Source organism: Amblyomma mixtum, chromosome 3 (assembly GCF_055824585.1).
Source record: "Amblyomma mixtum isolate Tamu chromosome 3, ASM5582458v1, whole genome shotgun sequence".
Lineage (NCBI taxonomy): Eukaryota > Metazoa > Arthropoda > Arachnida > Ixodida > Ixodidae > Amblyomma > Amblyomma mixtum.
The window spans coordinates 156,579,239-156,595,126 of record NC_143014.1 but is presented as its reverse complement, the minus strand read 5'-3'; the positions used below and the strand labels follow the sequence as shown (position 1 = coordinate 156,595,126).

Below are 15,888 nucleotides of genomic sequence, written 5' to 3'. Positions count from 1 at the left end.
ATAATAAAATAAAGGCTTAATAAAGATCACATTTTGTTCAGTTCCCATAACTGGATTTGACTTAGAACCGAGTGCATGTGATTGCATTTTAGTTAGCATATTGGCATCCTAGAATATACCTCATAAGCATTGTTTTGCTCGTTAGCCCAATTTTAATTATGCTAAACGTTACGTTAAGTCCTATTTTGCCTAATCTCTCCATGTCTCACTAATGCCAGCAAAAACAAATATTCCGTACTCCCCAACTTGAATGTTCTAATGTTATTTTATCGTCTAGCTATAGTGAGTATTGTTCAGTTATTACATTTCTATATTGTCTTTTAATGAATTTTATGTGACCACTGACTCCCCATAGGAATTATTTATGCGTTTTAAGATGGAAGACTTTCGCTTGCGAACATCAGTACCTTGATGTGAAAAGGCTCTTAACCAGCCCAAATAATTTAGGCTGAGGCACAAGCCGGAGCACATTCAGGTTATTACTTTATGGAGTTTCTTTAGACAGGACACTGGCAGTGCACATTAGCCCATTAGCATTTGTCTCTTGTGTACATAGTGTTTTAGGCTCATAAAGGTCCTACATGCGAAAGTATGCCGACAAAGCGTACCCTGCACTAAAGTAATCATTTCAATCTCTATGTGCAGTGTATGCATACAGGACAGGGATAATGTGAGCAAAGAAAAACTGATGAATGTCTCAGACGAAGTGCAAATGTCTGCAAATAAAAAGCTTTTTCAGGTGCACGGTACTGTTTCCATAAATTGTATTACCAAATAAGAAGGAACTGCTCATGTTGCTATCCCCAAAAGGAGTGGCTCTGCACAAGAACGTAAATTGGTACAGAATTGATTCTACTCTGAAACGGTGGTGTAGGCCACCTAAGCACTGCCTAAATTGAATTCAACATCTTAAAATTCTATGCATGTGGCTATTATTGCGTATTTTCTCTGCCCTTTTCCATCCTGTCCTTTTTAAAAGTCAGTAAGCTCACTATGCTAAAGGTCCTGAATGCTAATATCATTTAGTTTTTTTTGAGTACTCCTATGAAGCCAATGGCTCTTTCTATGCCCTCATTCCCAATCGAGATCATCAAGGTGTGTAGCATTCGCCAACTAGCCCACCATCGTCATTTCACGCAGTTTTGCTGTGCTCTCTGGCTCTCGGCTTTGTTATTTGGCATTCCTTGTGTTGGAGCGCATAAAACTAATATTTGCTCTTCTAGTAAGTGGGAGTCCTGTCATTGCAAAAGTTACCTTGGCATATAGATGGACACGTGTTAATGCAGGGTGTGCCTTAATTTCAATGGAGCCAGGCACGCATGTGCCGGCTCCTCAGACATTTCGTTGGAAATAGCGAATCTCCCTGTCGAGATTTTGAGCTGGAAACGCATGTGAATAACCACTTTTTTTTTTTTTTTTCCAATGGTACATTTTGATTGCATGTGGAAATCCATCTGTTTAGTACTAGACAAAGCAAAAAATGCAAAACAATAATTTCTACATAGCTCTGCCTTCCTGCATGCATAAATCCTGCTGGAATAGATATTGTGTACTTGGGGAGTAATTCGGTGGACTTCCTTAAAAGTTATTTTAATGGCAATGAAAAAGTCTCGCCTGTTTAACCATCTTATTCAACTCAAGTTGCCATTAGGCTTTCGCGCTCACTACAGAATTAAAACTTTTTTTTTATCAAAAGTTGCATCATTTCAGCAATGCTGGCTCATACCAAAGACACAGGCAGCACTAGCCTGCTGACATGTGCATAGAATCTTCATATTTATGAATTAAGGGGCTTGCCTCGCACATTATTGAGTCCCAGAAGCACAATGCACAACTATACCATTTAGCGTACCTTTCGTTTAGGTGTAATTAAGTTTGAGCCAAGTGTTTTATAAATCTGATTTCAAGCCAATTTAGCCATGAAACACCTTTGAAGTATGGCAAAATTTTGTCTCCCATCAGCCAGATGCATAGAAGCTATGTGAAGAAGCAAACATATTCTTGTTTTGACTTATTAAAAAAGCTTACAAGCAAAAACCAGCTTCTAAGGTATTTTCTGAGAGTTTGCCACTGTGGTAACCAAAACGCAACTAACATTTTGAAGAAGACTTCCAAGACTTTTACCCTAGTTTACCTGGCAATATCCAGCAATAGTAATTCAATAAAATATAGTCTGCATTAAGCCTTTAATTTTATGGTTTAAAACAATATAATGCAACACTTTTTTCTTGATCTAAAATTGGTAACGTTGTTTTAAAGTAACTGTTGAAGTTGGCCTTTTCTCGAATTTTTGGAATTCAAGATGATTTCTACGCCTAACCAAAAATGGTTGGTTTGGTTTGGTTTATGGTCCCATCATTGCCCTGAAAACTGAACTTGTTGGTATGCATTACTTTTCCATCAATGTTTGTGATTTTTTTTTGCAGCAAATTATAGGCGCCAAAAAATGCTTTTGCGCTGCTTCCACCAGAAAAGTTTGCATACAATTATCGAAAAATATTAAGGGTCCACAAAATTTTATTTTTCTTTCTGCCGGGATCCAAACAAGCAAATTTGCAAAATCGTAAAAGCTATGTTTTCCAACTTGTGCGATACAAAATTTTTCTCCAAGAAAAAAAAAAAAACTACAGCATTTCTTGCAAAAATAAGTACCATTCTTCATGTCAACACATTTGCCCCATACATACAAAAATTTAATTGAAAACAAGAATGGTCATGGGATCACGATTATCGTTCCTTGTCAGAACACACCCATCTAAATTTTCTTAGACATGACTTTGGTGTTTTCTCAATTACTGCAAGAATAAAGCGACTAATACATTTCAATACAAAATGTAAGCTTTTAAAAGATAGAGCCAATTCATTTTGGGCACCCTTTAAACTCGTGGCAACTCTTTCATGATGAAACAATGACATGTTCAGCATCTGCTGTCACCACATTGGCACTGCGGCCGCTGCCAAAGGCTCAGGAGGAAAACCGCCAATTAATCCCTCTAAAGGTTCATAACAGCACAAAATGAATGTCAGAACTCACACAAGAGGAGAAAACACTATTTGATGGTCCCTTCATCAATGAACTAATGCAGCCCACAGCCAGCTCACCCATTCTGCACAGATTTTAATATTGGCGGTTCAATGTAAAATTACTGATCCGTTTCTGCATTTCTGCACCTAAGAAATTCACAGGAACCACAAGCAATCTTGTGCAACTAAGAGAGGTGCGAAAATATCTAGTTTTTGGTAGCAAATTTAATAGAAAAAAAAAAAAAAAACTGGCTGTGAACTGAATGTTTTCAAATGAGTTTGAATGGGTTTCTGGAGGTTTGATGTCCCAAAGCGACTCAGGCTATGAGGGACGCCGTAGTGAAGGGCTCTGGAAATTTTGACCACCTAGGGTTCTTTAACGTGCGCTGACATCGCACAGTACACGGGCCTCTAGAATTTCGCCTCCATTGAAATTCAGCCGCCGCGGCCGGGATCAAACCCATGTCATTTGGGCCAGCAACCGAGCGCCATAACCACTCAGCCACTGCGGCAGCCCATTTGAATGGGAATACTGACTTGAGAATGTAAATTAAAATGAAACACTTTTCCACAAAATATGGCCATGAAGAAAAATAAATCTGTTCTTTCATTTTACTTGCATGCCTTTACATCACTGCACGACAGTGTGACCTTATAATGGTCACATGACAAATGAGCGTACTGAACGTTATGAAGCAATGTAGGCTGTGCAACATGTTCTGCAAGCAGAGATGTTTTTCGCTCACCCCACATCCGAAAAGGGGTACTTCCTGGACCCACTAGTGGCTGGTATTGATGAGTGACGTCAGAATTGGCCATTGAAATAGTGCGGCACAGCATATTGCTGGTAAAATGCAACAAGACAGCTGGCAAAATGCAAGAGGATGGCTTGCTAGACAGAAAAAGAAAGTGGCAGCTGAGGCTGTATTACAAGCAGTGCCGTCCCTCGCATCTCGATTTCACAACACTGTAAGCCCTGCGATAAGACTGCAAATGCACCTGCATTTTAACAAGAATCAACACAGCAACTTCAGCATGATTTTTTCTTCTCAGCGCATTCACAACATTAATTTCAGCCACTAGCTTTGGCAGTAAAAATTCTGCATATAAATCTTCATAGTGCTTTAAATGGTTCACAAGAGTGGTGGCCACAACCAGTGTCATTTTAAACGTCACAACAGTGATAGGCAGCGTCATTTGAGGCTTTCCGGAAAATTCCCAAAAGTTGCTCTAGGTGCTGATGGGCAGCGTGAATTCTGTTGTGGCTACTGATGCAGTTCTCTTGCAGCAATAAAGCAAGTGCACACAGCCAAAAGGTAGGAGAATGAAAATATGTCTCATGGCACTGCATGAGACAGTGCTGCAAGAGATGTAGTTGTGTAGGTTGGCTCTGCAGCTCCTTGGAACTTTTGTCTGAGGTCATGTGTTCTTGTCTCACTTAAAAGACACAGTTTCCAGTTCTGATAGACAAAACTTGTGCAAGCTGTAAATGCAGCAAAAATGCAGCAGGAGTGCCCATATGCAGCAGCTTTGCCCAGTCCACTCTCCTTTGTTATGACTGTGGCTTGAAACTGTTTCCTTATGTGCCTTATCTCTCATTGTACTGATTAAAACCACAGCTAGCACTTGTGCCCATTTGCTTTAATTGTAGACACATTCAAATCCACCTGTTGGCTACGCTCTTGCATGACTCCTGACATGCCGCATGGTGCTACACTCAGCTTCCCTGTCCGCCAGCATAGAGAAGCTATGCTGTGGCGGCCCTTGATGGTCAACATGTTTGATGGGGCTGACCAGGTTGACTAGTACACCCAGCAGCATGCAGATGCATATTCGATTCGAACCGAATGCTTGGTATTCGAAATCTCAAAGTATTTGTCCTGATCAAATAACGTTTCCAGAACTCTCGTTTAGTACTTGGCACATGTGCAACCAAAGCCCTGACTCTACGCCACGTGCTTGCGCTCCTGCGTGTATGCCAGAGCTGGTCTGCGCATTGCTTGCGACAACAGACACAAGCAGGCGGAAGCGCGGCGCCCCAGATCTGTACCTACCAGGTGTCTCCAGCTGCACTACCGCGGCAAAACTAGCATGGTGGTGTGCATCAATAAAGGGATTTAGCATAGCACGATCCTTTTCTGTGACCTCCTAGTGCGCACAACCTGACTGGTTCCGACGGGTAGGTGAAAAACAGCTGGCCGGCTCCTGGGGCCTAGTGGCGTCCTCAGGGCGATCTGTGCATACGCAGTGGCTTGCCACGGAAGCAGATCGCCACAGTGGCCACGGATCGTGCTCTGCAAAATTCCTCTAATCGGAATTCCTCTAAGCAGTTCTCTTATTTCCACAGAACGAGTTTGAGCTGACTGCAGGCACTGCGGCCGCTCTTCTCTGCGGGAAATTCGCGAATCAAACGCAACGGCTATAGCTGTGCAACGACGCAATTGTTGCAATTAAGACCCGCACTCCGCGGTCTCATAGATAGCTCTCATAATCCGCAAACACACTGGCTTCACATGTAGCTGCATGTAACTCCCCAATTTCCGAATGGGCACTTTGGCAGGACGTTGACACAGCTTCAATGAGTGTGAAAAAGTTCAATGCATTCTCTCTTTTTTTCATGTAATGACCTTGTGTGTTTGAAAAATACATGATTTTGAAGATGCTTATTGTGCCATTCAACCTCATTTGTGTGCTAGAAGTGTTCGAAATATTCGCTTCGAAATTATTTGAAGAAAATTACTATTCGATTTGAATCCGCTTTGAACCAAAAGACCACTATTTGCACATGCATAATACTACACTAAGGATTCAAACTTTATAATTTTTGGGCACCACCAGTGCCTAAATGTATGTAATAGGTATAATATAGTATACAATGTGTTTAAAATTATTCAATACGGAAATTTTTTTGAACCGATTTTCGACCGATTTTTCAGACTCATCAGGACCTGAAAAATGATCCGAATAATCGAACAGTCGGAAAGATCCATGAACTAAAAAAAAAATAACTGTTCTGCGAAAAACCGGCTTTCCAAAATCGTGAAAATCGCTGCTCCTCCCATGTTCCGCCTACAAGCGATAATATTAGCCTCTATCCGAGTCATAGCCATGTTTTCGTCATGTCCGCACCCTATCACATCATGATACCAGAAAGTGCAACGCGGCCACAGTCATGCCACGAATGAATGCACTCGCTGTGTGAAGCAAGAACAGTCAGTTTGCATGGGGCAATGACGCTCACAAAGACCGAGAGGTAACCCATGAGTAACCCACGGGAAGACTCGTCTGCGTCTCCGAATGCAGTCCCCCCTCCCCACCTCTATCGCGTTTGCTGCCCCACACTGCAGGGAGCGTCGTCCAAGCCGCGGCGGAAGCTGCAGCTGTCCCACTGTCCCGTTTTCAATGCTCTTTGCAGGCCATCTTGATGGCAACGGACAGTATCCCATTATCTCGAATGGTAACGATGAAAAACAAATAGCCAAGCCTACCCAAGCCATTCCGATTGCGCCCGCAGATTTCGTTTAAATCCAAGATGGCACCTTTCACGGTGGCGGGGAATGGGTTGGTTGCGACAGCGATGCCCGCTCGCGCCTATATTAGGCTGAAATAACGAACTTTAGGTTGAAAAACGATCTCCACAATATTGTTGGCGTGTATTTTAGTCTGCAAATTTGAACTTTTAGATTCCATAAAGTCCGAAATATCGGTCGTGGAACTGTACACGTTCCTATGAAGAGCGCGACGGTTCCTCAGCGAAGTCCGAAATATTGCGCAAGTTCGAAAATTCGGTCGGCTACTGTAACTAGGCAAAATTAATTGAATTTTTGGTTTTAAGGTGCTAAATTGTGTTGCGAAATTGAAGGCCTCCAACATCGAAGGCGAGCACAGCTTATAAAATTTGAGAATCAGATCACTGTTCGAAATATTAAACGTGAAAAATGTGCTGTTGATAGCATGCCAAGTTGGCTCATATTCCGGGAATAATGTGCTGCATTGCAGATTGTCAAAATGGCATCCTTGTGCATGGTATCGTCACGGTAATTACGTCAACATCTTTAATGTCATAAAAGAGGTAAACTGTGTCTGTATTTGACTCAAGTAACGCCATTTTGCCAATTTCCAATGTGGGAAAGGCAACGTGAAGAGCTTTCAAAATCTTTTTTTTTTTTCATGTTTGCTACCATGAACCACGATGAAAACTGAGCATCCTAAAAAACTAGGCTAGACTTTGACGACCTTGAATTTTGCAATTTAATAATGTACCCTAAAACTGAAAATAAGAAAGTTCATTAGCTAATTTTATTCATAATCTTCTTGTTGCACTTTGTGAATAATGTCCGCCCTACCGTATAATCTACATGCAGAGACTGCACTGAAGTATTTTTCCCAGCTTCTAAAAGACAAATCCGTATTGAATAATCTTAAACACTTGCTGTAATACAATTGGTACACCTACAATGGGCTAAGCAAATGCTCTTTAGTACAAATGGCAACAACATGACCACTGCAATGCACATTATGGCTCTAGAACTACTCCCTCAATGCACACACGCACACATGCTAAGAGTGTTCACAAGAAATGGATATGCTTGGTGTCCCTGAGAAGAAAAAGAAGAGTCTATTGCACTCGATGCAAAAGTGGTACTTTCAAGGTGCTTCAATCTAAAATTTGTTAGGCTGAGGCACGACTCACTATCTAGTCCCAGTACAGCCTCGGGTTATCATTTATCGGGTTATCATTTATGAGGACATAAAACAACTGCAAATGCAAATGGTCACTCCAGGTTTTCAGGCACATTAGATGCCATGCTCACAGAAGTCCTTGCCCACTGAGTTTTAGATGAGTAATTAGTACATGTGACAAACAAATGCAATGTAGGCAAGTTCAATCTGAACAGTCAAGACCACACACCGTGCAAAAGTTCCGGAGCTTCGTCCCTAGCTTGCGGCAACAACGGCGGCTATCTGCAGCCCAAATCAGCGGGCCAGCAAAGCTGCACACCATTTGGCATGACAATTGCTTTGCTGCTAATCTTATTTTTATTCGTTTTTCAAAGGCATCTTGCCGCTTCGATGCCAATGCACGCTTCCCTTGCATTCATCCGAGTGGTACTATTCCCATTCTTCGAGCTCACTGAAACTCTGCACTCGTCATGTGCTGTTCGCCATTTGTGCGGTGAAGTCTCCTCGCATGCGATGCCACATGCGAAGAGGCTTCAGTGCTACCATTTCGGACTTCGAAATAAGTCGCGGTGACCCTTTCCATTGTGAAGCAGTTCTGCTTCCGCCACTCCCGATGGCGTGCACGAATTAAACATTCGACAGAACTGTGAGAAATCGAAGTTTTTGTTGTGCAGTTTTCATCTTAAAAGGAGATAACTACCCAGGTTCCCTCACCACTGCATCATGCTGCACCCACACTGCACACTTATGACGCGTGTGTCATCATCGTTACAACAACTATGTCCACTGGAAGACGAAGGCCTCTCTCACTGATCTCTAATTAATTCCGTCTCGCACCAGCTGCAGTCGCCCTATCCCCACGGACTTTCTAATCTCATCCATCTACTTGACTCTGCTGCTCCCTGCTGAGCTAGTCTTCCTTCAAATCCATTTTATCACTCTATAGGACCATCGGATACCTTGCCTTCGCATTACATGCCCTGCCCCTGACCATTTCTTCATTTCGATCACGATACCATTAACCTGCGTTTGTTCCTCAACCCACTCTGCTCTCTTCCTTTCTCTTAATGTTACCCCTATCATTTTCCTTCGCATATCTCGCTGCGCTTGTCCCTGAAACTAACAACAGTCAATATTGACTCAGTGAAGATAAAGCTGTGGAACAGATGAAGTGCAATCAGCATCAAATGAAATTTTGTACATGAGAACTTCATTATTAACTCAAATTTGAAGTGTTGCAATAAACAGCAACCTTCAGTGGCTTGACAAAGCGCTAAGCCTAAAAGCCTCAGCAGCACGGCTTCAGAGTTCCTTGAAATGACAAAACAACAACAAAAGAGCACATTTCAAAATGTCAAGAAGCCTATTTATATTGAGCAAAGTAATTTTGGCCTAGTGAGTAGCACGTAACAAGGATGCAGCATAGAAAGATGGGGCGACAAGTGTGGCACTACGTGAAACTAATCTTGTCCTTTTATCGCCTTGTCCAGTCTTTCTGCACCTGTGTCCGTTTACCTCAGTGTGTGAGCTGGTCATGTTCTTTCCTGGCCAAGGCAGAGAAAATAGCAACAATGAAAAAAGACATCATGCTGTAAAACTTTGCTCGCGCAATGGCAGTGTGCACAACTGTTCTGCACAGTGGCTGGCCTACATGGTGTGCTGTGCCATAGCATGCCATGTAGTTCAACCTGTGGTGTGTTATGTACCACTTACTATGAACACTGGGATATAACAAGCAAATGCCATGTGATGGTCAGGTCTGTTACAAGCAGGCTCTATTGCAGTTACTGAAAAGAAAGTTGACATACTGCATCCATGCATCAGAATGAACTGTTGCTTGGCATTAGAAGCACTAAAGGAAGTTAAGCAATGCATGAATCTGATGAAAATGTCTTCAGAACATGCACAAAATGTGGCATCATGGTTTAATTGGCGTATAAAGCACAGAAAGTGGGAGACAAAGAAATCTCCCTTCAGCATGCTTTCCAGACCCAGGAGTGACTGGAATGGCTGTGCACTTCCGTAACATATTTTCAGCAAAACTTCCTAAGCAACGCCATGCAAAGGAAACGATACATGAAAGATGTTCAGATGGTGAACTGTTTGAGGTGATGCGCAGTAATGGTTGAATGGTAAAGTTACAAGAGCTTTTGTAAGGTTTCATCAAGCAATGAGAGGAACATTTTGTAAACAGTGCTTGACGTTAATAATACCAGCTATTAGCTTCAAAGTGATGAAAAACTGGTCTGCAATTGTTCACGCATGCAGACATATGTCAAGGAAATCTTAGCCAGTTATATAGACTAATACACTTGCAGCCAGGCTTAAGTTTAAAACTTCAAATGCAGTGCCAACATTTTGTGTTTTCTGAACACATCTTGCCTTTCAATGCTACACAAAGCGTAGATCAAACTATACTGCTTACCATGCCGATGAATGCGCATACAGCTGCTGGTTATGTCTGTGGTGACTGTGAAATAAGGCAGCCACAAGTCCTCTATCTGGCGGTCCCCAAACAGGTCATAAATGGTTTGGTTGAACGCCGCTCCTGGACAAGCAAGACCAACAAACTGACCAAGGTAATTCACTTTTTTTTTATAGTACAGACACTTTTGGTTTCTGGCAGAAACTATGGCTACTGCATGTTTCTGGCCAGAATACCAAACAAATGGCACATGACAGCAATTTCTTTTTGACAGCATTGCCAATGCATTAGCCGTAATAAAAACTGAGTATAGAAAAAGCAGCGTTAACTAACACGTAGTACATTATCCATTAACAATGACTAGAACAAGTCTATGAATGATGAAAATGATGATGTCTTCATGTTTTCTAGAAAAGGTTTATGGTTTATGGGGGTTTAACGTCCCAAAGCGAAAGAAAGGCACAAAGACACAATACTGTTCATTATCATAATATTTCTTAGTCCATGTCTACTCAGTTCAACAAAATGAAATGAAAACATTGTGGGGGGAGGAGACTTTACCGGTGAACCAGGCAGTGATAGGGTAGGTAAGGTCCCACAGCTGACTCCAAGGTGATGTCATTCTCTGAAGAAAAAAAAAAAAAAAGTAAAACAGCATCAAGAGTATGTATTCATCATCAGCACTACTATGCTTGCAATACATACAAGTAAAACATTCCACATCCTTTTCTTAAACATAAAGCAAAAATGAACACAAACAACAAAATGGTTTTGGCACCAAATGCAAGTTACACAAAACCTTAGTTGTACAACCCAGTTGTAGAAGTAGTCTTTACAATTTTTTCATTAAAATAACACAGTATTCAATGGTGAAAAACTTCACCTGCACAAACCTAAAAGCAAAAAAAGCAAAAAATTAAATAAAAAAACTGAATCCTTATTTCAAATGATAGGTTACTTGATAAAAATGAAACGATTCCTCATTATGTGCTTTGACGAGGTCGGCTGCAGTAGTGCTTCGTGGTGCGGAGAGGCATGACCTGTACAAGATCCATTTCAAGAAGGTGGCCAGCACAATCTTTATAACCAATCCTAGACAGTCTATACCAGGTACTGCAAAGCATTTCATGTTTACATACACTGTCGATGATGAGAAAAATTTCAAATTTCTAAGAAGGCTTACTGACAGCTTCCAGAAAAATGTTCAATAAGAACTGATTGAAGAAAAGCCTTTGAAAAAAATCAAATGCCCCCAAAGCCTGTTAAACACTCCATGGCTGCTTGCAAGTTCTCAAAAAACGGATGACCGATTATGAAAAGAAATGTTTACATTCCACCTCCACAAATCCCTAACTTTTGCAGCACCCAAGCCATAAGCGATGCTGCAATGTAAAACTTTGAATTAGCTTCAACCACCTGTACGTCTTATCCCTTTCAGACAAACATTATATTCATCTATTCAGGAAAACGTGAATTTGGAACCCCCTATTTCACAAAACAACATGAATGGCTTAAAAGCTTCATGAATTCATGCACGCTGCACAGTTCATACTCAAGGAATTGCATTCCAATTTAAAAAAAAAACACATTCATGCCCAATCATCATCATCATCCAAAGCTGCTTCCTCAACAAAAACACTCAACTACAGCATCCTAAAGGCATTCCACCACTCGAAAGAACAAAAAAGTTACATCATCAGACAGCATTTCCTAGGTACACTGCAGAACTTTGCTATATCCATTGTTTAGTTTTTGTAAAGTGATCCTTCTTTCTAGGCATGAAATGGCCTTATCATTTTGTCCAGGAGGGATTTCAAATGCAGCCAGCATCACTGACTTCGTGAAAACAACTCTAGCCGTTTCGAAAAAAGAAAAAAAAAATGAAAAAGTTGTGTGCACTATTGTAGACGCTGTGCCGCAAACGGTTAATGTGCACTGAATTCTCAGCACACACATTTTTGCATTCAGCTTCACTCCATCAAAATGCATCTACTATGGCTGGGGTCAAGCCTACCAACTTGTATTAGCAGTAAAATGATACTAAGCAAAGCTAAGCAGCTTTTGGGTAGATGCGTTTTTTGGATATGGAACATGTAATAACGAAGTGTTCAGCTGCACAGCGGCCAGACTCCAATTCTTTGAAGACCTCAGTGGCTCAAAATATGAGCTCAGTTTGCTTTGTTTTCTGACTGCATCCATAAACACTACATATTAAAGCAGCAGCATTAGACTTCACATCGTGCGATTTACCGTCACACGTTAGTCACAAAAGTCGCTGATTGGTTCAAAGGGCAATGATGTCACGAGGTCATGTACCTTACAATGTTATCAAAACCTGCCCACTGTGGCAGGTGACAATTAAATGAATTCAATTAAAGTCAATCCAATTGCCACTTTCCCACCATGGCACTTCAGATCATGTGATTTTTTGTCCACAAAAGTCACTGACCGGCTGAGAAGGTGATGATGTCACAAGCTCATGTGACCATGGTGCAGAAATTCAAAACTGAAAAACAAGGGGGGAGCAGACAACCGGGAAAAGTTGGTTTAAGGGGTTTAACGTCCCAGAGAGACTCAGGCTATGAGGGACGCTGTAATGAAGGGTTCCGGAAATTTAAACTACCTGGGGTTCTCTAACGCGCACTGATATCGCATAGCACACAGGCCTCTAGCATCTCGCCTCCATCGAAATGCGACTACTGAGGCTGGGATCGATATAACCAATGCACCACCACGCTGGCGCAACCAACAAAGGGCGAGACCAGCAGGTGGGAACAGGTTCTTGGTGGACTTACTCGGCACATGATTATGTGCGTGCAAATAAAGATACAATGACAGTGGCAATATTGTGTATGCGGTGAAAGAACTGACACAGCCATATAAACATGTAGTGGCAACACTGCTTCTAATGCTGTTGCATTCCACTCTCAAGGTGACTTAAGCGCCACCATAGTTTATCGTTTCTTTCTCCAACAGTGTAATGAATCATCGCAAAGCAGAACAAGTGGTCTAGTAAGAAAAGGAAAATAGTGCGCCAACAAGAGACAAGAGCACTGCTTGGAGGACGCCTCACTCTGCCCGCACCTTGGACCAGTGACGACCCTTCTGAACAAGGGTGGTGACATTGACCTCTTGACACCAGAGGGCACCAACCAGCGCCCCGATGCTCACACCGCCCACCATGTCAATGGGGATGCCCGCCTCGTAGATGGCACGAATCATGCCCACATGTGCACAGCCCCTGGTCATGGGTGCAGCAAAAAAAAAAATAAAAAATAATCAGCTTAGTTGCCACAGGAGTTGCTGGAACAAGTCACAGTCAGATAAACCAAGACTAGAGCGCAATTTCAAACACGCTTGCTACCCAGTCAGCGACTGCCTTTACAATTCTCCATTGTTCAGCTTCATAACTTGCTATTGCACTCTCTACCACTTAGTGACATTCTTATCTTGTGTACTGCTTGTTTTCATCGGCCCTTCAACCACCTTTTCTAAAACACAGCACATGTGACACCAGCTTTCTCACAAGCCTACCTGGCTCCTCCTCCACCCAGCACAAGGCCAATGGACGTGCCTGTGAGGAATCGCGCCAGGCGTGCAAAGTCAGAGTGCACGTTCACGACTCCTTCTTGCACTTTCTTGTACACCTCCGCCTGGGTATGAAGATCAAACCCAAAACAACATCCTTTAGAAACTGCCATGTGATGAGAAGCAGCAAAACAAAATATACTGGACAATTTTGGCACATGCATCACAACTGAATTTTTCGTGTTGAAAGCCTGCCATTAAATAAATCACAATGGGCAACTAATTTTTACAACCTACCGTAATTTGTGGTGTACAAGTCGCACCCCCCTGCAAATGGATATTTTTTCGAAAAAACCACATATAGGTTGCACCACTGTATAAGATGCACCTGTTCATTCGGTAAGCTCTATAAAAATATGCAGACGATCCTGGAGCTCTGGATAGCGTGCCTTAGCATTCTGCCTTTTAGAGTGTTAGCTCTTAGCTTGTTCCTTAGTTTTCCGTTGCCGTCATTAGCAGCAGAGACACTGGTAGCATGCCAGGATGCTGCGGCAATTGCCGGCATGGAATGTTTGTTTTGATGAGAGCCACGGCTGCGATGACTCGTCCAGTGAACTTGGCAGCACACCAAGATGTTGTGGGGCCAGTAGCGGTGTGGTGTGTGTCTGCAAAGTTCTTTGCTCTCGCACCACAGCTAATGCTCAAACATTCACGATACACGCTCGTAACCGTCCTGGCTTTGCACCAGTCCCAAATAATTCTTTCACTCAGCACTGCCCCCCTGCTGCCAAGCTGCTATTCTTCAGCACATATTCAACAGCATTCAACTTGAATTTTGCACCACAGCTCCTTCAACTCGCAGGCAGCATCACGTTGAGCAAGAACAATGCGTGACACGCAAAGTACCTTGAGAAAGAGCTGATGCCAAAATCAAAACTATCCAGAACATGGCTAGACGGTGCCGTGGTTGCTGCATTCAGATCGTCCATGGCAAGATTATGCCATTCTACTAAAATTTTTTTCCTCTTCTACACACTGATCTCATTTTCAAACATGGTAATCGGTGCGGTAAAAGATTAGACGTGGTGGCGCGTCATTTTTGGCTGCATATAAGTCGCACCGGCGAAAATTCAAAAAAAAAAAAAATGCAACTTATCCACTGGAAAATATGGTACTAATTGAAAACACAAAAGAAGGACTGCAACACCATACCATTCTCATTTGTTTGCACTCCATTTTGTATACAAATAAAAACAGTTCGGTTATTTAGTACAACTGTAAGTCAGCTGGGCCGGCTTGCACGAAACAAATAAGATCGGCTTATTTCCAGTCTAATCTTATTCGCGGTCTAAAAGCTCTCTCGGTTTTGAAGAAAGGAAAGGCGCATAGCTGGTTCATTTTGTCGTTGAGTGCCTCAAGTGCGCACGAACGCCGACTAAAACATTGAGTTACCGAACTTTCAGTCGTAGTTCGTGGTGCATTTGAGGTGTCCACTGACAAAATGAACCAGCTATGCACCTTTAAGGAACGAAACAGCGCAACTAAAACGAAGGACCAAGAAAAAGAGAGACACGAACACGCGCTGATTTCCTTTTTTCCTTTCCTTTCCTTTTTTCTTGGTCCTTCGTTTTAGTTGCGCTGTTTCGTTCCTTAAAGATGCAATACCAACTCGCCCACTATGCTATGCTGCTATATGCACCTTTCCTTTCTTCAAAACCGAGAGAGCTTTTAGACCGCGAATAAGATTAGACTGGAAATAAGCCGGTCTTATTTGTTTCGTGCAAGCCAGCCCTGGTGCCCCAATCCCCCAATGTACTCAATCTGGTTCATGACAACAGACACGATTTTAGGCAAACACCTATTTTTTTTCTCGAATCTATATTGTGGCCTTTTGATGTATCTGCATGAATTACGAATTAATAAAAGACCTCTGCTTCATCTGTTCCTCGCAGAGCACTTTGGGTGCCCACCATTAAGTGAGACAGCTACTGCGCCCTTTTCTTTCCTTAAAAATAATTTTAATTTGAATGCTTCTATGCTCCAAAGATAGAGTGATCTGTGGCAGTGGAAACATTGGTGAAAACAATGCGATACTGCACTATATCCCTTTAGGATGAACTCAGACGGGCCTCTTAGCTTGTTACTTTTTTCCATTTTTTTCTTTTCCATAAGGATTCATTGTATTAGTTGTATTGTATTGTACGCAGAAAGCACGTACAACAATTAAC

At 42.2% G+C, this 15,888-nt stretch overlaps 1 protein-coding gene across 14 annotated transcripts in view; it reads right to left on the bottom strand.

The window, feature by feature from the left end:
- The window catches only part of sws (patatin like phospholipase domain containing sws), a 153,488-nt gene that overhangs the window by 27,137 nt on the left and 110,463 nt on the right, over window positions 1–15,888 (bottom strand). For all 14 annotated transcript variants that reach the window (XR_016290797.1, XM_089581632.1, XM_089581634.1 and 11 more), the window contains 4 exons: window positions 13,667–13,785; window positions 13,217–13,373; window positions 10,694–10,757; window positions 10,133–10,255 (listed from right to left, as the gene is read on the bottom strand). Coding sequence is in view for 13 of the 14 variants with exons in the window: in XM_089581632.1 (XP_089437758.1) it covers window positions 10,133–10,255; window positions 10,694–10,757; window positions 13,217–13,373; window positions 13,667–13,785 (463 nt within the window). In the remaining variant the exon portion in view is untranslated. The remainder of the gene's footprint in view (window positions 1–10,132; window positions 10,256–10,693; window positions 10,758–13,216; window positions 13,374–13,666; window positions 13,786–15,888) is intronic.